Source organism: Letharia lupina (assembly GCF_014066315.1).
Source record: "Letharia lupina isolate WasteWater1 chromosome Unknown contig_19, whole genome shotgun sequence".
NCBI classification, from domain to species: domain Eukaryota; kingdom Fungi; phylum Ascomycota; class Lecanoromycetes; order Lecanorales; family Parmeliaceae; genus Letharia; species Letharia lupina.
In genome coordinates, this window is record NW_023502988.1 from 1008961 (window position 1) to 1025817 (window position 16857).

The 16857-nt window shown below is 50.5% G+C and overlaps 4 protein-coding genes across 4 annotated transcripts; 3 read left to right on the top strand and 1 right to left on the bottom strand.

Annotated features, from left to right (window-relative positions):
* Positions 1-1949: 1949 nt before the first annotated feature.
* On the bottom strand, positions 1950-4224 carry HO133_004037 (uncharacterized protein; the record flags this gene model as incomplete). The annotated part of the gene is made up of 2 exons (XM_037294956.1): positions 1950-4117; positions 4176-4224. The coding sequence occupies 2 exons, from the start codon at positions 4222-4224 to the stop codon at positions 1950-1952; spliced, it is 2217 nt and encodes a 738-aa protein (XP_037149003.1).
* Positions 4225-4554: 330 nt separating this feature from the next.
* On the top strand, positions 4555-6622 carry HO133_004038 (uncharacterized protein; the record flags this gene model as incomplete). The annotated part of the gene is made up of 3 exons (XM_037294957.1): positions 4555-4776; positions 4841-6225; positions 6280-6622. 3 exons carry the CDS (start codon positions 4555-4557, stop codon positions 6620-6622), a joined length of 1950 nt encoding a protein of 649 aa, XP_037149004.1.
* A 634-nt stretch (positions 6623-7256) lies between these two features.
* HO133_004039 (uncharacterized protein) lies at positions 7257-10120 on the top strand (the record flags this gene model as incomplete). Its single annotated transcript, XM_037294958.1, has 3 exons — positions 7257-7569; positions 7619-7694; positions 7744-10120. 3 exons carry the CDS (start codon positions 7257-7259, stop codon positions 10118-10120), a joined length of 2766 nt encoding a protein of 921 aa, XP_037149005.1.
* Positions 10121-14351: 4231 nt separating this feature from the next.
* HO133_004040 (uncharacterized protein) lies at positions 14352-15363 on the top strand (the record flags this gene model as incomplete). Its single annotated transcript, XM_037294959.1, has 3 exons — positions 14352-14523; positions 14576-14685; positions 14740-15363. 3 exons carry the CDS (start codon positions 14352-14354, stop codon positions 15361-15363), a joined length of 906 nt encoding a protein of 301 aa, XP_037149006.1.
* Between the last annotated feature and the right edge of the window lie 1494 nt (positions 15364-16857).

Genomic DNA, 16857 nt, shown 5'->3' on the forward strand with positions numbered 1-16857 from the left:
TAAATTAAGGTGCATAGAACGATCAGGTAGTCATTCAAATACTCAAATACTACGGGGCCACGGGCAAAGAAAAGCCTTTTGCTCAGGGTCAGAGGCTCAGAGCTTGGGCTTCAGTATTCTTTATGCTTCTTATTATCATCCAATGATACCTTATGCCAATCTTGCTCTGGCAACTCCGATTGGCAGAGTGTTTCACAAAAGGGTGTGATGCGTGGATGGGTAGAAAAGTATGCCTGCACCACTGTGACTGCACACAGAATTTGATATGATTCAGGGGGATGCATGCCTTAGCATAAATCTAAGAGTGGGCCAAATCCCAACGTGCAGGCCGGCAAAACCCCACCCCCGAGGACCCGGACTAGGTCAGCATCATAGAATAGCCCGCTGAGTCTTCCTGACAAGAGTCAGAATCAGGTACCAGAAAATGTTCGCCGTGGATCACGCAAAAAGCTTGAGAAAGAGGCCATGGTATGTTGATTCTAGCGCAGCCTTTCGCGATGGGCTAGTTAGTTAAAAGCTGGAGGAATACCCGCGTGGCTTGTATCCTTCTCCACACCCTGTCTCTCCTTCTCTCCATCATGGCTTTTTTTGGGGCATGTCTTGCATACCCCAAATCACCTTTCAAACCACCCCTAATTTGTTGGAAATGACCCTTCCCCCATCTTCCTTCGGCAGTTGCGATCATCAGGAGAGCGCGATTAAGATGCTTTCGCCTATTACGCAGAAGGCAGGGTTCGAATTTTCGTGATGATCCTGCCAGGCCGAGCAGGCCCGCGTTGCTATTCATAGACTGCTCGGCCGAGGAAACTGATGCCGGGTCGGTCTTTCTACACATTCAATCAATTGCGTGGACTGCAATTCTTCAGAAGATCTGTAAACCGGCTGACAGCATCAAAAGCTCGCATGATGGGCCACTCACTAACCCGTTCTAATCACGGTATGCTAGGTTCAAGACTCTGTGTTCTCCTGACATAGCCGAGAGGGCTGAGGCTGCCACCTTGGAGATTGCCAGCCGTCGACCTGTACGAATAGCTTCATTCCCATATCATTCTTCTCTGATCGAGGCGCAGCTATGTTTCAGGCTTAGTTAACTGTCAGCCCGTCACTCCGAGCCCCTCCATAACAGGCAATACCTGACTTCAATCCCTGTTCGGCCAAGAATAGGGCACGCTCATGCCAATTTGTACCCAAGTGCCATTGCCGTGACCTGAGTGCTCGAGCTCTGTCGGATCCGAAAAGTCCCAGACAAAAATCCTGGGCGTTCTCTAGATGCATGAGGGCACAGAGCGTGTCACTACTCACACTTAGGGCCATGCCCTGTTGCCAACCAAAGCATCAGGGATCTGAACCCACGTCTTTGAAGAGGGGGCACTGAACAAGACAAGCCAGCTGCGGCTATGATCCGGGTATGGGGTCAGGACTAACGCCAATTGTGGGTGAGTAGCGAGCCTTGCTGAAAGTAGTGCTCCACTAAACATTTCTTGCACTGCTGATACTTTTTAGGCTTGGATTCTAGCGATTTTTTCACTCAAGCTTCAATTCAATGGCTCGTGAGCTACTCTATCTTGACTGATAAATCCCATCTGTGCACTTTCCAGCAGGTCGCGACCTCAGTTGGATGGCAATCGATGACCTTGGGACCCAAAGCTTTGGAATCTCTCATGCATTGCCTCCCGAAGAGCACGACATTGCGGCTTTTCAATGTCTCGGCTCTTCCCATCCAACTCTTTGCTTAACGAACACTTGCATGAAAAAGCAATGACTTGCAAGCGCGCCAGAAGCGCCGAGAAAGGGACAAACGCCTTTTTTCGGAGATATCAGGTTCTTGTGACATCCAAACGCTCAATGACAGATATCTCCAGTCATGCTCACCGTCGTTGGAAGAGACTCCATAAACCCTTTGCAGTAACCCACGATCACCGTTTGCGTCATCCCCTCTTAGATCAACCTCACAGCCTTCGTAAACTCTTCCCACCCCTAACCAAGAATGGGCTCGGCATCTCGTCTCTCTCCGGATCCCAGACCGGCACATCCCCACCACTCCTCAGGTTCTCTTTCTTGGTCTCCTCCACAATTCCCTCCACAATTCCCTTCTCTACTTTCTGCGCTTGACTGAGTCCTCCAGCTCTCGCTTGCGCCAGCTCGACCAACGTCCTCCCCCCGCCGTTCTGACCAAACAGATTTCGCTGCATGACGGCTTTAAATATTTCGTTCTCCGTGCTACTAGTAGGTGGTTTGGGCGGCGCTTTGCGGACAGGCGAGAATCCTGAGTGCTTCGGGCTTGGTGGCGACGGAACTCGGGATGGTCGGTCAGACGCTGCCGGCGGAAAGAGCGTAGGTTGGGGGTATCCACTGAGGCGGTTCATTGGCGCGGTTTTCTGGCGGAGGAGGCCCGGCCGGCTGGGGGCCTTGAAGGGGTCAGGAAGACCTGACGGTGCCCGGGTGGGTGATGGTAGGTCAGGAAGGGTGTCTTCTTCCTCTTCGACTATGATCGAGGCACGTGGCGAAGACGATTGAGGTGCGAGTCGGTGCTTCTGGACGGCGGCTGCAGCAAAGAGGTTCTTGTTGTTGGGTATTCCAGACGCGTTTGCAGCGGCTGCGCGGCGAGGTGAGAGGGAGAGGCAGGCGATCGACATTGGTGAAGGGTCAATCATCTGTACATCCATCGGTGAGTCAAATTCAGTGCGAGCCCGAGATAATGCGGTTCGCGTTCGCTTCTTGGGTGGTGTTTTGGATTGTATGACTGGAGGCGAGTCGATGGAGAGGCTGCTCAAGTCCGTCGACGACAGAAAATCGGAATCCGCGTTTGTGCTGACGGACGAAAACTGGACGTCCGGCGGAGTAGGTGGTCCTCCTTCTTTCGCAATTGGCCGTAATTCAAGCCGTAATTGCACTTCGGCTTCGACTCTCGACCGGACCTCGGTCTCAAACATTTTATGGAGCTTTTCCTTCTCCATCTGGACTTGTCGATTAATCTCGAGTCTGGCCTTCACCTCCCATTCCCGACGTATTGTCGATTCCAACGCAGCTCTCATTTTCTCCTTCTCCCCGTTCCAGTTCGAAGCCTTAGCCTCGGCTTCTTGAGCTTTTCGCATGGCCTGTTCTTCTTTTACCCTCAATAACTTTCCTAATTCAACCACTTCCCTCTCCTTTCTCATTAGCCGCACAGCAGGAAGATTCAGCAGGCTCGCAGTGTCAGGTCGCTTTAGCGGATTGATATTCAAGCAGCTCTTGATGACGTTTTGTAACTCCTGAGAGTATACACTTGGCAGTGGATCTACTCGACCTTCTTTGATCTTCTGTATCAAATGAAAATGCGTCTTGGCGTTGAAAGGTTGAGTCCGCGCGCACAGCTCGTACATCACGCATCCAAGAGACCAAATATCCGAGTGGAGGGTATATCTTTCTGCAGCACATATCTCGGGCGACATGTAGAACGGTGTTCCGACGTATGTCGACGCGAAGTCGTGGGATTGCATCAGCTTTGACAATCCGAAGTCTCCAAGCTTGACCGAGTTGTCCGCGCCGAGGAATACTGCGGCAATCAGTGTTGGACTGCACACGGAATATAGATATGACAGCTGCGACTTACTGTTCTCCGGTTTCAGGTCTCGGTGCAAGATCATGACTTGATTTTTGCCTTTCAAGCCCAATGGCTTCAGAGCACCGCATGGCCCCATGGCGTTCCTGCCAACCTCCGGAGCATCGACTCCATAATGGCACCGGTATAGAGCGGCGACGAGCTGTGAAAAAATGCTCCAAACATATTCCTCATCTGCATACTGGTCTTTTCCCCGGAGTTTGAGAATCTCCTTGCTGAGATCACCTCCTCCACAGTACTCCATGTACAGATAGAGTTCCTGTGTCGGCTTCAGGTGTTCTCGGTGGTAGTATCCGACAATATTCGGGTGTTTGAGGGAGTTAAGGATAGAGAACTCGGCGTGGAGCTGTTCTCGCTCCTTCTGAGACATTTTGATGTATTGAATCTCTTTCCGACACAGGATCTGGCAAGGATCTTTCTTAATAGCCGCGAAGTCTTCAAGTTTTCTGAGTTCACAACTTACATGGCCGTCCGATATTCTTCTGACCTTCCTGATTGTACCAAAAGACCCTCGACCTATGAGAACGATCAGCTCCGCAATCCCTGATCTATCGGGGAAATGTGAAATGTTTACCTATTGTCTCCAGTACCTCATATTTCTCTGGCTCTATCGAGGTCGCCATGCTGGCGATGGCGAGTGAGCCTGATGCTTCGAATGTGACGGAATTGATTGTTGTAGACTAGTAGGATGTCAAAGCCATGGTATTGGCAGTAGAGTCCTTGAGTTGTTATCACGACTTCATTGGGTGTCGAAATGTGAATTCATGGTACCTTGCAGATCCCCATGTTTACTTCGTCTGTCGGAAGGGGCAACACCCGCGTCACGAGGTGGTGGGTGATAAGATTAGAGGCCTTGGCACTTTGACGCCACACTTGCGGTCGATTCGAGATTTCTGCTTCTATCATTGATTCGCTGCTGGACAGCTAGAGATCATTGCGGTGCCCGAATCGCCATGGTACTCAGAAAAGACCAGATTGAAGCTAGTCTTCAGGAAGAGAAGAAGCTGATTGAGGATGGCAAACTCAAGGAAGACAACCCTCTCGACGTCAGCGAAACATTTTTCAGACTATGTGAAGCTTGTCGTTGCGGAGACCTGAAGACTTGCCAGGAGACGATCACAGAAGGCGTCAATATCAACGCGAGAGATCGTTTCGATTACACGCCTTTGATCTTGGTATGAGTGTACCATGATGTCCCCCACACTTCCTCATCATTGCTTGCTAACGCCTCAAGGCAAGGCTAGTCTGTGTGGTCATTTCGAAGTGGTACAGCTGCTACTTGAATCCGGTGCTCTTTGCGAACGAGATACGTTCCAAGGAGAGCGATGTCTTTATAATGCCCTTAATGACCGAATACGAAACCTATTGCTCTCATACGACTATTCGAAATCTACGGATCCACTGCAACCTCTGGCCTCGCACATAACCTCTCTTTTGACTAGAGAGCACCCCCAAACATCCGATATCCTCGTTGCCGCTGCTGAGGAGTCGTTCCGTCTGCACAAATTCATTTTATCTGCGAGGTCTCCATACTTCGCAAAGAAATTATCTGTCGCACCTGACACAGCGTCATGGAAACTTCCTTCGGCGATCCCCCCACAAGCTTTTGGAATAGCCATCAAGTACATATATCTGGGCGAAATATCCAACGATGTTGGTGGTGGGCCTGGCACGGGGTTCTCCGAAGACGAAGTATTGGAAGGGATCGACAAGATAAGCAGGCAATTGGAGATCATAAGTCTCTGGGATGGCATTCTCGAAAGCGGGGACCGCAGACTTGCGAGACAGCGGAGAACAGATGAGGTTGATAAGGGCCGGAATCAGCTGGAGGCTTGGTTCTCAAACAACGTGCTGAAGCACAAGATCATTCTCGACACGGCTAGGGCGGACAATGTCAAATGGGATTGCAACAACGGGGTTTTTGCAGATGTGCTGCTGAGGGCCGATGAGTCCGACGATGCTTTTGAAATCGAATCTCCTTTAGAGGAAGATTCCTTGCAAAGGAAACCAGAAACGAAAAATGGCATCCCCATCGGACCCCTAAGACAGGCATCACGTTCTCCATCTCGAGATGGAAAGCCTCGGAAATCTATACTGTTCCCTGTACACCGGGCTATGCTCTTGCGGTCAGAGTACTTTCTTACAATGTTCTCTTCGGCCTTTCGGGAAGCACAAGCCACGGAGTATCTACATATAATCTCCATGGATTGCTCACCGGAAGTCTTGGAGGTCGTCCTGCAATTCCTCTACACGGAGAAGACCGATTTCCCTCTAGAAATTGCTATCGATGTTCTATTTGCTGCCGATCACCTCTTAATTGAAAAGCTGAAAATGAAGGCTGCAGTGGTAATTAGCACTCTTGGAAACGGTTCAATGTCACAAATCCCTACGAGATTGGACGCTGCTGAGACTTCATCCCCCGCGCCAGAAGAACTGGACATCTACGACGTGGTCCGCGCAGGTTGGCTCACACGTGTACCAAGACTTGAAGAATTCGGCGCCAGGTATCTTGCCTATAGACTGGAATCTTACATTGATGAGGAGGATTTCGCAGATCTTGTTCGAGAGAGCGCGAACAGGATCAAAGGAAGACAAGAGACGGATACCATTGAGCTGTTGGATGAGTCAGTTCTCCCTTTCACGCTTCCACTGTACCTATCGCTTACGATCTGCTTCAGCATCCGATATTATCTATCAGAGCGCTTCCGTCTGCGCTTCGAAGATTCTGGTCTAGAAGACATGATGGAAGAGGAGCCTACAATTGCCACCGAGGCTGAGACCGACATAGATGGAAAGCTGCCGGAGGATGAAGGCGTCGATATGGGCTCATTGCCCAATGGTGACGCTGCACGAGGCGATGTGAACTCTTCATCGGGAATCATGATGAAAGACGGTTCTAGTACCATCAGGACGTTGGATGGGGAGATGGTGGGGGATGAGCTGGAGGGGGATGCAATCAACTATCAGATACTGCTTGGCAAGATAGAGGGACTTTTAACCCGATTAAAGCTCGATGCTTAATGAACACGGATATGAGCGTACTCACAACTTCAAAGCTTGATTATAACACATCATCTATGGATCATCTAGACGATTTTCTCCCTTCAGATCTTATTTAAGCTGTATTCAACAAAATGATAGATTTTCTATGTGTTCAGTGTGTTCATTGTAGTGACCGTGGTGGTGGTGAGGCTGAGAATGCAAAACATCTTATGCCAAGTTTGGTAAGCGTCCGTCCGTCCCAGCTATTTAGCGGATAGCGGCGGAAGTGCAAGTGGTGGTGTGAAGGTTAAGGTACCTTTATCACTACTCGTACTTTAGCTCTCACTAAAGATGTTCTTCTTTTTTATGGCCTCGCAAACAATCACACTCGTTCATTCCCACTCGACTGGTGCTGACAGCCATACCCTCATTGTCAAACCTTTCTTCTCTCTATGCTTAAAACGATGAACACGTCTTTCCTCAACACAGCTCACTGCCCCTGAGTCCCGGGAAGTGGGAAGTGGGAAAGCCGAAGATTGCCTTGTTCGCCCTCAATCGTCAGCATCTACCCACGATAGCTAATTGGTCTTCGCTCAACCAAATCGATGCGATAATCCGCTCTCACATCCTTTCCCTCCTCCAAATTCAAGCTTCCATGTGTTACAACTTCCAAATGTCTCCTCCACACTCTACCTTGAGCGGTCGGTCATGGTCGGCCGTCCTGCTTCTTATCGTGTCCTTTCTCTCGCTCATAGATCTTACCCTCACCAACGACAACCTCTGGATACAGACTACAAACAGCGCCGGGGAGACAATTTGGCTGCGTGATGACAGAAAGCCAGCGCTCTACACACAGGACTTCGGCGATTGCCTGGGCGGCTCCTTGATCAACGTTACGCGCTTCGATGCTGCATACTACCAGGATAATATGACGGTGCTGTTCCATCTGGAGGGGAATACTAATGTGGCCAACGAGAGTATCATGAGTATGTTCTCACCTCCTAATGATCAAAAATTTCACACTGACTCTTCCAGTGTACATTGGCGTTTTCGCGTACGGAGAGTCTCGCTTCGACCTCACCTTCAACCCCTGCAATGCCCAGATATACAGGTACGCCAACCTCGAATGCCTGGCTCTGCTTATCACTAAAGTGCTGCAGTCTTTGTCCCATGAATAGCAGTGTCCCCATCTCTGCTGATGGCATCATCCCTGTCGACCAATCCGACGTGTCTGGAATCCCTGCGATCGCTCTCGGAATACCAGACTTCGAGGGTCAGGCTATCCTTCGTATCTTCGGCAATTCTACCGAGACAGAAATAGGATGTTATTCAGCATTGGTTACGAACGGAGCAAGCTTTTCGCACCCTAGCTCAGTGGGTACCGTACTCGGTATTTTCACAATAGTGGCCATAGTCGCATCCTTGGCCACAGCAGTCTATGGGGATCACATACCGACAATGCGCACACACTACGCACATTCACTCTCGGTATTCGTAGTCTTCGCCGTCCTTCATCATATTTATTTTACTGGAGCTTTGTCAATGAATTGGCCAAGTGTGCTAGCCGCCTTCTGGAGCAATTTCGCTTGGAGCGCTGGAATGATTTACAGCGAGTCAATGCAGAATAGCATCAACCAGCTGATCGGATCCAACAAAGGCAACACCAGCATCGTCGGAGCAGCAAGTTCAGGGGCCTCTGCAAATGATCTTGGTGGCGGCTATTCGATATCCCAGATTTACAAACGAGCAAGCCTTGATATTTCCCGCCGGTATCTAGAGTCCCTCGATCACCAATGGAACATGCTAAGGACCAGAGAGCTTGAAAGTCATATTGCCAAGCGGGCCGCCTCCAATTCATCCAGCGCTTCACCGTGGTACGGAAATCCTATTAAGCCAGGCTTACCGATTCCGGGCAACTTTTCTGGCTTTGCGGGCACCTTGTCTGAGCAGGGCATTCCAGCATCGAACGCTTTCATGACCGGCCTACTCTGGCTTCTGATCCTCATAGCCCTCATTACTGCTTCAGTGGTTGCGTTCAAATGGATCCTCGAAGGATTAGGCAAGGCGAATCTTGTCAAGACGGAAAGACTTGCACACTTCAGAGATCATTGGCTTCTGTACGCTGCACAAGCCGCTCTCCGCACGATGTTCACTGCGTTTTTTATGATGATCTTCCTGACGCTATTTGAATTGACCTACAAAGGCTCCGCTGGCGTTACCGCTATTGCCGCCCTGGTGTTCACCGTCTTTTTCGTGAGCATGCTGGGCATAGCTGGTTATGCTTGCTTCTACCGCCTTCGATTGGGCCGCTACGAAACAGTGCCGGACAGAGTGCACTTCCAAAAGATTAAGGCGATCGGTCCCATTCCATGGTATGGGCTCAAGCTTGAGAGTCATAGATTCGAAAAATCCGAACCAACCGTCTCCGCCGGATCAGTACCATGGTGGAGAATTCGTTTTGTCAACGAAGACCCTCAGCGAGTTGGGGTCCACCAAGACAAAGACTACACCATGCGCTTTGGTTGGCTAGCTGCACGCTTCCGGCGGACGAGGTGGTGGTTCTTTGTCGTTTGGTTGGTATATGAATTTGTCCGAGCATGCTTCTACGGAGGTGCTGCTGGCCATGCATTGACTCAAGTTTTCGGCCTGCTTGTGGTGGAGATCATCGCCTTGGTCGTCATAGTCCTGATGAGGCCTTTTGAGGGGGCTCGACTCAATGCTCTGATGGTTTATCTCCTTGGATTCAGCAAGGTTGCCACAGTTGCGCTTTCCGCAGCCTTTGATGCTCGATTCAACCTGCAACGCATAACAACTACTGCCATTGGTATTGTAATCATCGTCATACAAGGTGTCCTCGCCATTGTATTGATGATCGCAATTGTCATCGGCGCCATATCAAGCTACATGTCTCTCACTCGCAACCATGAGAACTTCAAGCCTCAGAAACTGGAAAAGATTCGGCAACGCTACTTTGCTCACCTGGAGAAGACAGCTCCGGATGTTCCCCCACCTCCCCCACCGCCTCCACCGCCTCCGGAAGAGCCCAAAGGGCCTTACTTTAACGTTACTTCTGTTCGTCGTGAGCCCAAGATCGAGGATGAAGATGAAAACTACATCGGAAGCATCCATAATCCCCTCGGCTCTCGTGTCTCCGTTGCTCGCCCAGCCACTGCCCGGGCTAGCCGAGCAAATAGTATGCGGTCACAGCTCGAGAGCCCGTACACGAATGCTCCGTTCGGAGCGCGCGTGCACCGGGCCAGCTGGAGTTCTCGCGATTTCAATGCACATTACGACCCCAGCAACAACAAAGACTCTGCCCTTGACTACAGTACCCGTAGTTCCCGAATCTGGAGTTCTTCGGGTATTGAAACCAAGGCCAGCGATGGAAGCTTAAGAGAAAGCTCGTCGCGAAGAGTGAAGACGCCCTTGAACAACGGTGAGGGCGGGTTGGAAGTTCGAAAAAGATATGGGAAGGAGAGAGACGATGTCCTTACAGAGGAGAGGCACAGCGAAGAGCAGCTGGATCCACGTGATTGAAGGAACTTAATCAGCGTTCATCATGACTTTACGATTACATCCCGACACTAGCACATCTATCTATGTGCAATCGAGTATTCAAGGGAAACGGGTTTGAAGCAGGATTGGAGGAGAGTGGGAGCCAGATACCAGCTTCACTCGGTCGGGCTCTTGTCACATGCCTTCCGACGATGAGAACCAGGACGGACCCGTATCTTAATTGCCACTCGATTTTTGCACCTAGATATCCGCCTCCAGCACAACATCACAGCACAGGCGTACCATGGCATATAGAGCATTGGACGGGCGCTTCATGACTCACTTCGGACCCGAACAAGTTCAAGGGGAGTTGTTCGGTTGGAGCGAGCAAGTTTGTGTCCACGGAAATAGAAATAGATTTACGAATGAAAAGCTCTTAATGCCTTTCATTGCTTGACTGGAAAGGAATGACGGTAGGTAGAGAGTAGCATACGAATAGCATACGAATTTGTGTTTCCAATCCGCATGTACTTCCCTTTACCAGACGCGTTTTCCCGGGGAACTAACCAACCTCGGGGCAAAATGGTGCTCAACGCGGTGCTTTCAAGAGATGTGCTCCAGGCCAAGGTAGCACAGAAAGGATCTTGGAGTGAGTCGAGGCACTGGGACAAGGGCTAGACCAACAGATAGCTCTGTCGTGGCCCGGAATGGCACAGATTGCCAGGGCGTGGGAAGGTGGTATGACGATCGAGGCTCGAGGAGGAAAGGAGGTGCCAGGTGCATTACCTATTTTCCGTCATGAGGGGAGACTCGCAGTGTAGATGCAGGATCTTTCCGAGTATCCGGATCGTGCATTTGACTTTCCGTTGTCGTCGACATTGACGATCCATTCATCTAATTCCCGCAACGTCTATTCCAGCTTCCGTCCACACAGAACTTGTTCTCGTAGATGGTTTTGTTCCCAAAAGGGCAACAGTGATTGATTGGACGCGTAGACCGGCTGCAGTACTCCGTAGATATGCAAAAAGCAGGCAAGTGGATCTGGTCTTGCCTCGGGCGGCAATCGTCTGGTGCGGTTGTAAAGATGATAGCCTGATGGGGATCCGGAACAACTGAGTTCGCAGCAGACCCTTCCTAAAACGTCATTGTCGTTGCGTGATTCGTGACGTACAGTGCAGAACGCTCGAGGAGATTGCACGCTTTCAATCCCTGGTTGCTGGGTATCATCTTGGAGGAATGAGACGTCCATGCTTTCTCTATTCCGATGCGCGATGCTTTACGGTTTCGCCGAGTTTGAAACTTGATCGCATGTAAAGGGATGAGATGCGGGAAACACACCGTGAAGCCGGGAGAGATGGACGGAGAATATACCATCGATCAGCTCACAGAGGACAATGGTTTCTCCATCTGTCAGGTATTGTGGTGCCGAGTCCAGTCGTAGATATCTTGGATTCTTGGCGACCTTTCTCAGGGTCTGCTCGGAAATATGCATGGAAGAAAATGACGAGTCATGGTGATTATCATCTCTTGGGTCCAAAACAACCTGCATCCTCCGGTTATAACCGCGCCATTCAAGCAAGCCTCTTGAGGGTCAGCGCAGTAGCAGTGGTGGGCGCCTCAGCCTCAACGTCTTGCACATTGACCGAATTGGCGAAATGGGACAAGCAACGCGCGAACCGTCCATGTGGCTCGAACGAGGCAGTCCTTTCTTCTGGCCTTTTCAGGTCGGGAACCAGGGTCGGACGGATGAAGCCAGCATGAAGACTTGATGCACGTTTGCAGTGGCGGTCGCAGATGAGACGGAGGGAGTCTCGGAGGACGAAGCCAAGCATTGCAACAGTACTATATGCGCGGCGCATGAGAAGTTCCAATGCAGCTAGACGGGACGCATTGGACGTTGCGGGTCTAGGTCTTCGGAGGATTGAACTGACAGGCTGCATGATGGATCAGATCATCAGAAAGGGCGCACGAACAGCAGGACATTCTGGACGCTGGAAGACTTCGCAGTGGTGATGGAACTAGCCGTGTTTCGTCGACGCCTTGGGCAATTGGATGCATATCATCCGACTACAACATCCTATCTAGACCACTGAAATACTACCATCTCCTTTTTGCTTCTGGCTCGATGTGTGCGACCATGTGCACAGAATCGAGCGGTGCATATGATCTGCATTTTTCCGTCCTTCCCCTATTCGCTGCCCAATGTTTGATGCTCTACTGGCCGTTTTGGTTGCATATTGATGACCGCTATCCCGCCCAGTTTTGGAAGCCGATATCCCTGATGCCCGGGAAATTTTGTTGCAAGCATCTTTCTGAATCTGCGCTCTTAGTGAGTTGCGTGACTTGTATGTGACTCGTCCTGCATGAAGGGCAAAAGGGAAAAAGGGATGCAGAAATCACTCGCGGGTCACCCACAATTGTTGTCACTCTCATCATCATTGTCATCATTATATCATTATCATTATCATTATCATTATTATTATTTATTACTATTATTGATATTATTGATATTATTATTGTTATTATTGTTATTGGGCCGTCCAATCATGCAGGATGCAATATGCAGTATACTCATGCAATATGCAATATGGTTAATTCCGAGTGCCAAGCCCATGGGGAAGAGAAAGAGGGAGGGTCTCCGTGTACCCACGGACCAGGAGACCAGGTGGGTTGTTTTAGAATGATATACTACTCTAACAATGGGGGCGAAAAGCCACACATTCTACACATTCTACGCATAATTCTGTGTGCAATGTTTGACGATCGTCAACGTGCACGTCGATCACAGCGATCAGCCGGGCGCCGGTAAAAGTGTGTCACACAGGGGCTCCAATCGAGGTGAACTTATCCCCTGGCCGTCTTGGGTTCTCTACTTTACGCTTGGCAGTTGGCGGTTAGGATAATAATAATAATACATGATAATACATGAGTACATGATGTGTACTGTACTTAGCTCACTACCGGCGCTACTTGATCTAATCTAAAAATCATTCGGCTGGCTCTGGCTCTGGCTCTGGCTTCGAAAAGAGTCCCGTGGTGAGGGTGAGGGTGAGGGTGAGGGTGAGGGTGAGGGTGAGGGTGTGGATTGTCATCTTCTATCACATAATCCACACAGACGACGTAGAACCGACCACGCTTTGCTCCTTTTTTGCCACCTTCCCCTTTCCCTCCTGTATACGCCGTCAAAGGGAACTCTCAGAGTCAGAGAGGGCGAATGGAATTGAAAGGTGATGCCGGGGTGAAAAGGACTAGGTGAACTTAAATTCCAACATTCCTGGATCCTGACTCCCCGACCCCGAAAGCTTGGGTCCCGCATCTTCAACACTTCAACACCACTTGACGCGCCGGTCCCTCTAAAACAGAAACTGACCGAAAAAGTGAACAGCTCGAAGCCTCGAACTGCGCTCTGACGCTCTGTGACCTGATCAAGTCAAAAGTATTCCATGATCGCCCGGGCCCCAGCAGGGATAGTGCCATCGGACAGACCATTTTAATCATCTAATCCACGAGGTCGACTGCCGCTTTAGGCGAGAACAGTCTGCTGGGCGGTCTGACAGCCCTAAAAAGGACATATCAAAGGTACAACCCCCCCCCTGCTACTTCTAACCGAACCTCCCATCTCCCGCTTCCAGAATCATAGAGCCCCCCCCCCTCCCCCACCCCTTGTTTCCTGGCTGGCTTGCCTTCCTGTACGGTACTGCGGTTCCAAGTGGATAGTTCCGTCACACCATCTCGTTTTTCTGACTCGGCAAGCCGTTGAGGATCTAGCGGGGAGCGACATCAAGGATTCGAAAGGCCGGGCTCTAGTCAAAATTCGGCATATCTTGATCTCCAGTCCAATCCAGCTACTCTAACTGGTCCTTGGAGATCGGTTGATGGTGCACCTCTTTCGGGCTGAGTGTCAACGGCCCTGCAAAAGCAAAGCAGAAGTGCAAAGGCTCGAGGGACGCGCCGTCTATGGAGACTTGGGTACTACTATGACCCTTGTAAGTCGTAGCCCCTCTGCCATGTGGTTATGTATACTATTCTCGAACTCTTGCTCTCTTCCTCATATCTTTCCTTTGCATGCGCCCCAGTACCAGAGTACCTCTGGGCCATCGTTTTCTTGCTCCGATCTAGGTGTGGATTGACTGACGGTCATTCTGTTGAAGATATGAATCTGTCGAATCTCCTTCATAGAGGTCAACAAAATTCCCGCCAGCAAGACCCCCCAAGATCGAGTCAATCTTTTCCACATCCTCGGGGGCGCCTCCTACACGACCATAGGCAAGATATGGCCTCGGCCCTCACAGCGAGCCCATACATCAGCCAGTCACCAGTTTACACACGATCTCCTCAGCCTCCGCCCTCGCCACCAATTGACGAGCCGAGCAACCTCCGCACCCTACCTTCCATTCAAAGTCTAATCGGAATGGATGTACCTCCGCCAAACGAGGAGCAGCATTGTTAGTCCACTTTCCATTGCAACTAGATGTGTGAAGCTCATCAGATTCCCAGTCGATGCCGAAGGCCAGCCCATCGAGCAACAACCGCAAGGCGCCGACCATCAAACAGCAGGCCATCGACCGCATACATACGGTCAACCAACCGTGAGCAATCCAAATGCTGTACCGCCATCACCTCCCATTGACCCGCAGCTTGGTTTTGACGCTTCCCACCAGTCTCCCTCTGCTACATCTTCGCACTCCTCCACCTCTGGTCCCCAGTATTTTGGAGGCACGATTAACAATCTCGAGCCCCACCAGCAGCGCCAGCCTCCTCCGTCATCCACGCACCCTGGGCATTCAACATCATCACAAGCAACACAATCGCCATACCCGAATTCGCCTTATCCCCCTTCGCCATCAGCAGGATCGAACTATTCATATCCTTCACCGGCCGTTACAGGAGCACAAACCATGTACTACCAGCGACCGCTTCCAAACAATTTTCCGCCGCCCAATATTCCAGGTGCCTCCAATCCTTCAGCTCCGAATTCTCAAGATGCATCTCCAGTAGACCCGAACAACCCCAGCCAATGGCAACAGCAACATCAACATCATCACTACATTGCGCCGTCTTCCTCGACCAATTTTACTGGCCAGTCGCAGGATCGATACGTCTGCCAAGTGTGCAACAAAGCTTTCTCTCGACCATCAAGTTTAAGGATCCACAGCCACTCGCACACCGGTGAGAAGCCATTCTTGTGCCCCCACAAAGGATGTGGTAAAGCTTTCAGCGTGAGAAGCAACATGAAAAGGCACGAGCGAGGCTGTCACGGCGGCGGAAGCCCCGGGAGCACATAGATTCAGAGCGCATTGGAGGCCGTCATGAATTACATAGGATCCGAAGCAACGTATATACACCATACACCGGCTGGCGACGATTTCTTCTTCGCTGATCGCTTGAGGCGTCTCAAAATGTATTTTTCTATACCCTCTTGCCATGGCGAAGGCGTTTTTATGAACGGGCGTTGCCAGGAAAAAGGAGGGGCTTTGGGCCAAATTCAGAGATCACGCGCATCGAAGAGACGTATCTTGGGCGCATCAGCACCTGTAGGTGCTACCGGTCCATACGATAGAGCTAAAGCTTGTTTCTAGAGGCCATGGACATTAGAATGGCACGCCTGGTTCAGAACCATGCCGTCTATCAGACGATGCGTGCCTATTGTTCATTCGTGCGTTTCCCTCTAATTTCGCGGCCTTGAGCAAGAAAAGCACAACTCTCTGTACAGTAGATGTACGAACCAACCCAGTGCCTTGCAATCTTTTGATAATCTGATATGATTCACCTTACTTGCCATTACCAATCAAAGATTTTCCATCCCCTCTGCCGGCAAATACCATCCCTAATATTGCATGTGTCTCGTCTAATCAGGCAGTGGCTTCGCTCTCTCGCCAGTCCAATTACGGCCCTGCGAAGCTTGCAGGCCATCCGTTGAATAATCAAACCCTTGTGATACAATCTACCAGACGCCAGCCTCAACGCTTAGTACGATCCTTTCCCCGGTCGCTGCCATCTCCTGCTCATGTCAGTCTGTATGTACGCACATCTTGTCTTCGGGTGTCCGTTGGGTCGTGCACTCTGCACGATCAAGATTACTGCGCTGTGGATCATGGGTGCCGGAAATAATCGGAGATACGACGATGATAGTGGACTGTGGACATTGAAGAGTGCATGTGGCGCCTGCTGGCGGATTGGGACGACAGGAGAAAGGTGTATGGCTCAAAGGCATAACAGTTCCAAGCATGGACAGAAATCGATCTGCGGACGGGGTCGCATTCGAAGGTATTGGTGACGATATCCGATGTCGCCTGGTCACAGTCCCGTCACAATTCCCAGTCTATCGGGGACGGCAACAATGAATGGTATACAAGAATAGAAAGTATTGATTCGCCAATCGATACCCAGGTAACTCAAAAGGGCCGAAATGATGGTACATTGATGATCCCAGACTCCCAACATTTATCCAGTACAATGGGTCTGAGGTCCCTCTGGTAGCTTGCGCTAGTCCGTTCTAAAGGGTATAGATCAAACAAAATGTCCGAAAGTCCAACGCAAAGGAGAGGCCCAAAAAACAGAAAATGCTGATGGCGCCCATCGCTTGCACAAAGGAATTCATATGTTCAACATGATCGAAAATGTTACCGCCTTCCCCTTACCGCCGTCCCCCTCCCATCTACCCTTCTCTCCAAGCCCTCCACCCTTGCTCGGAAGCCTTTGACGATGTCACGTATATGACGCACTTTGTCAAACTCGGTCTCGAGGTCGTCTATCTGGCGCAAGATATCTCGAAAGCG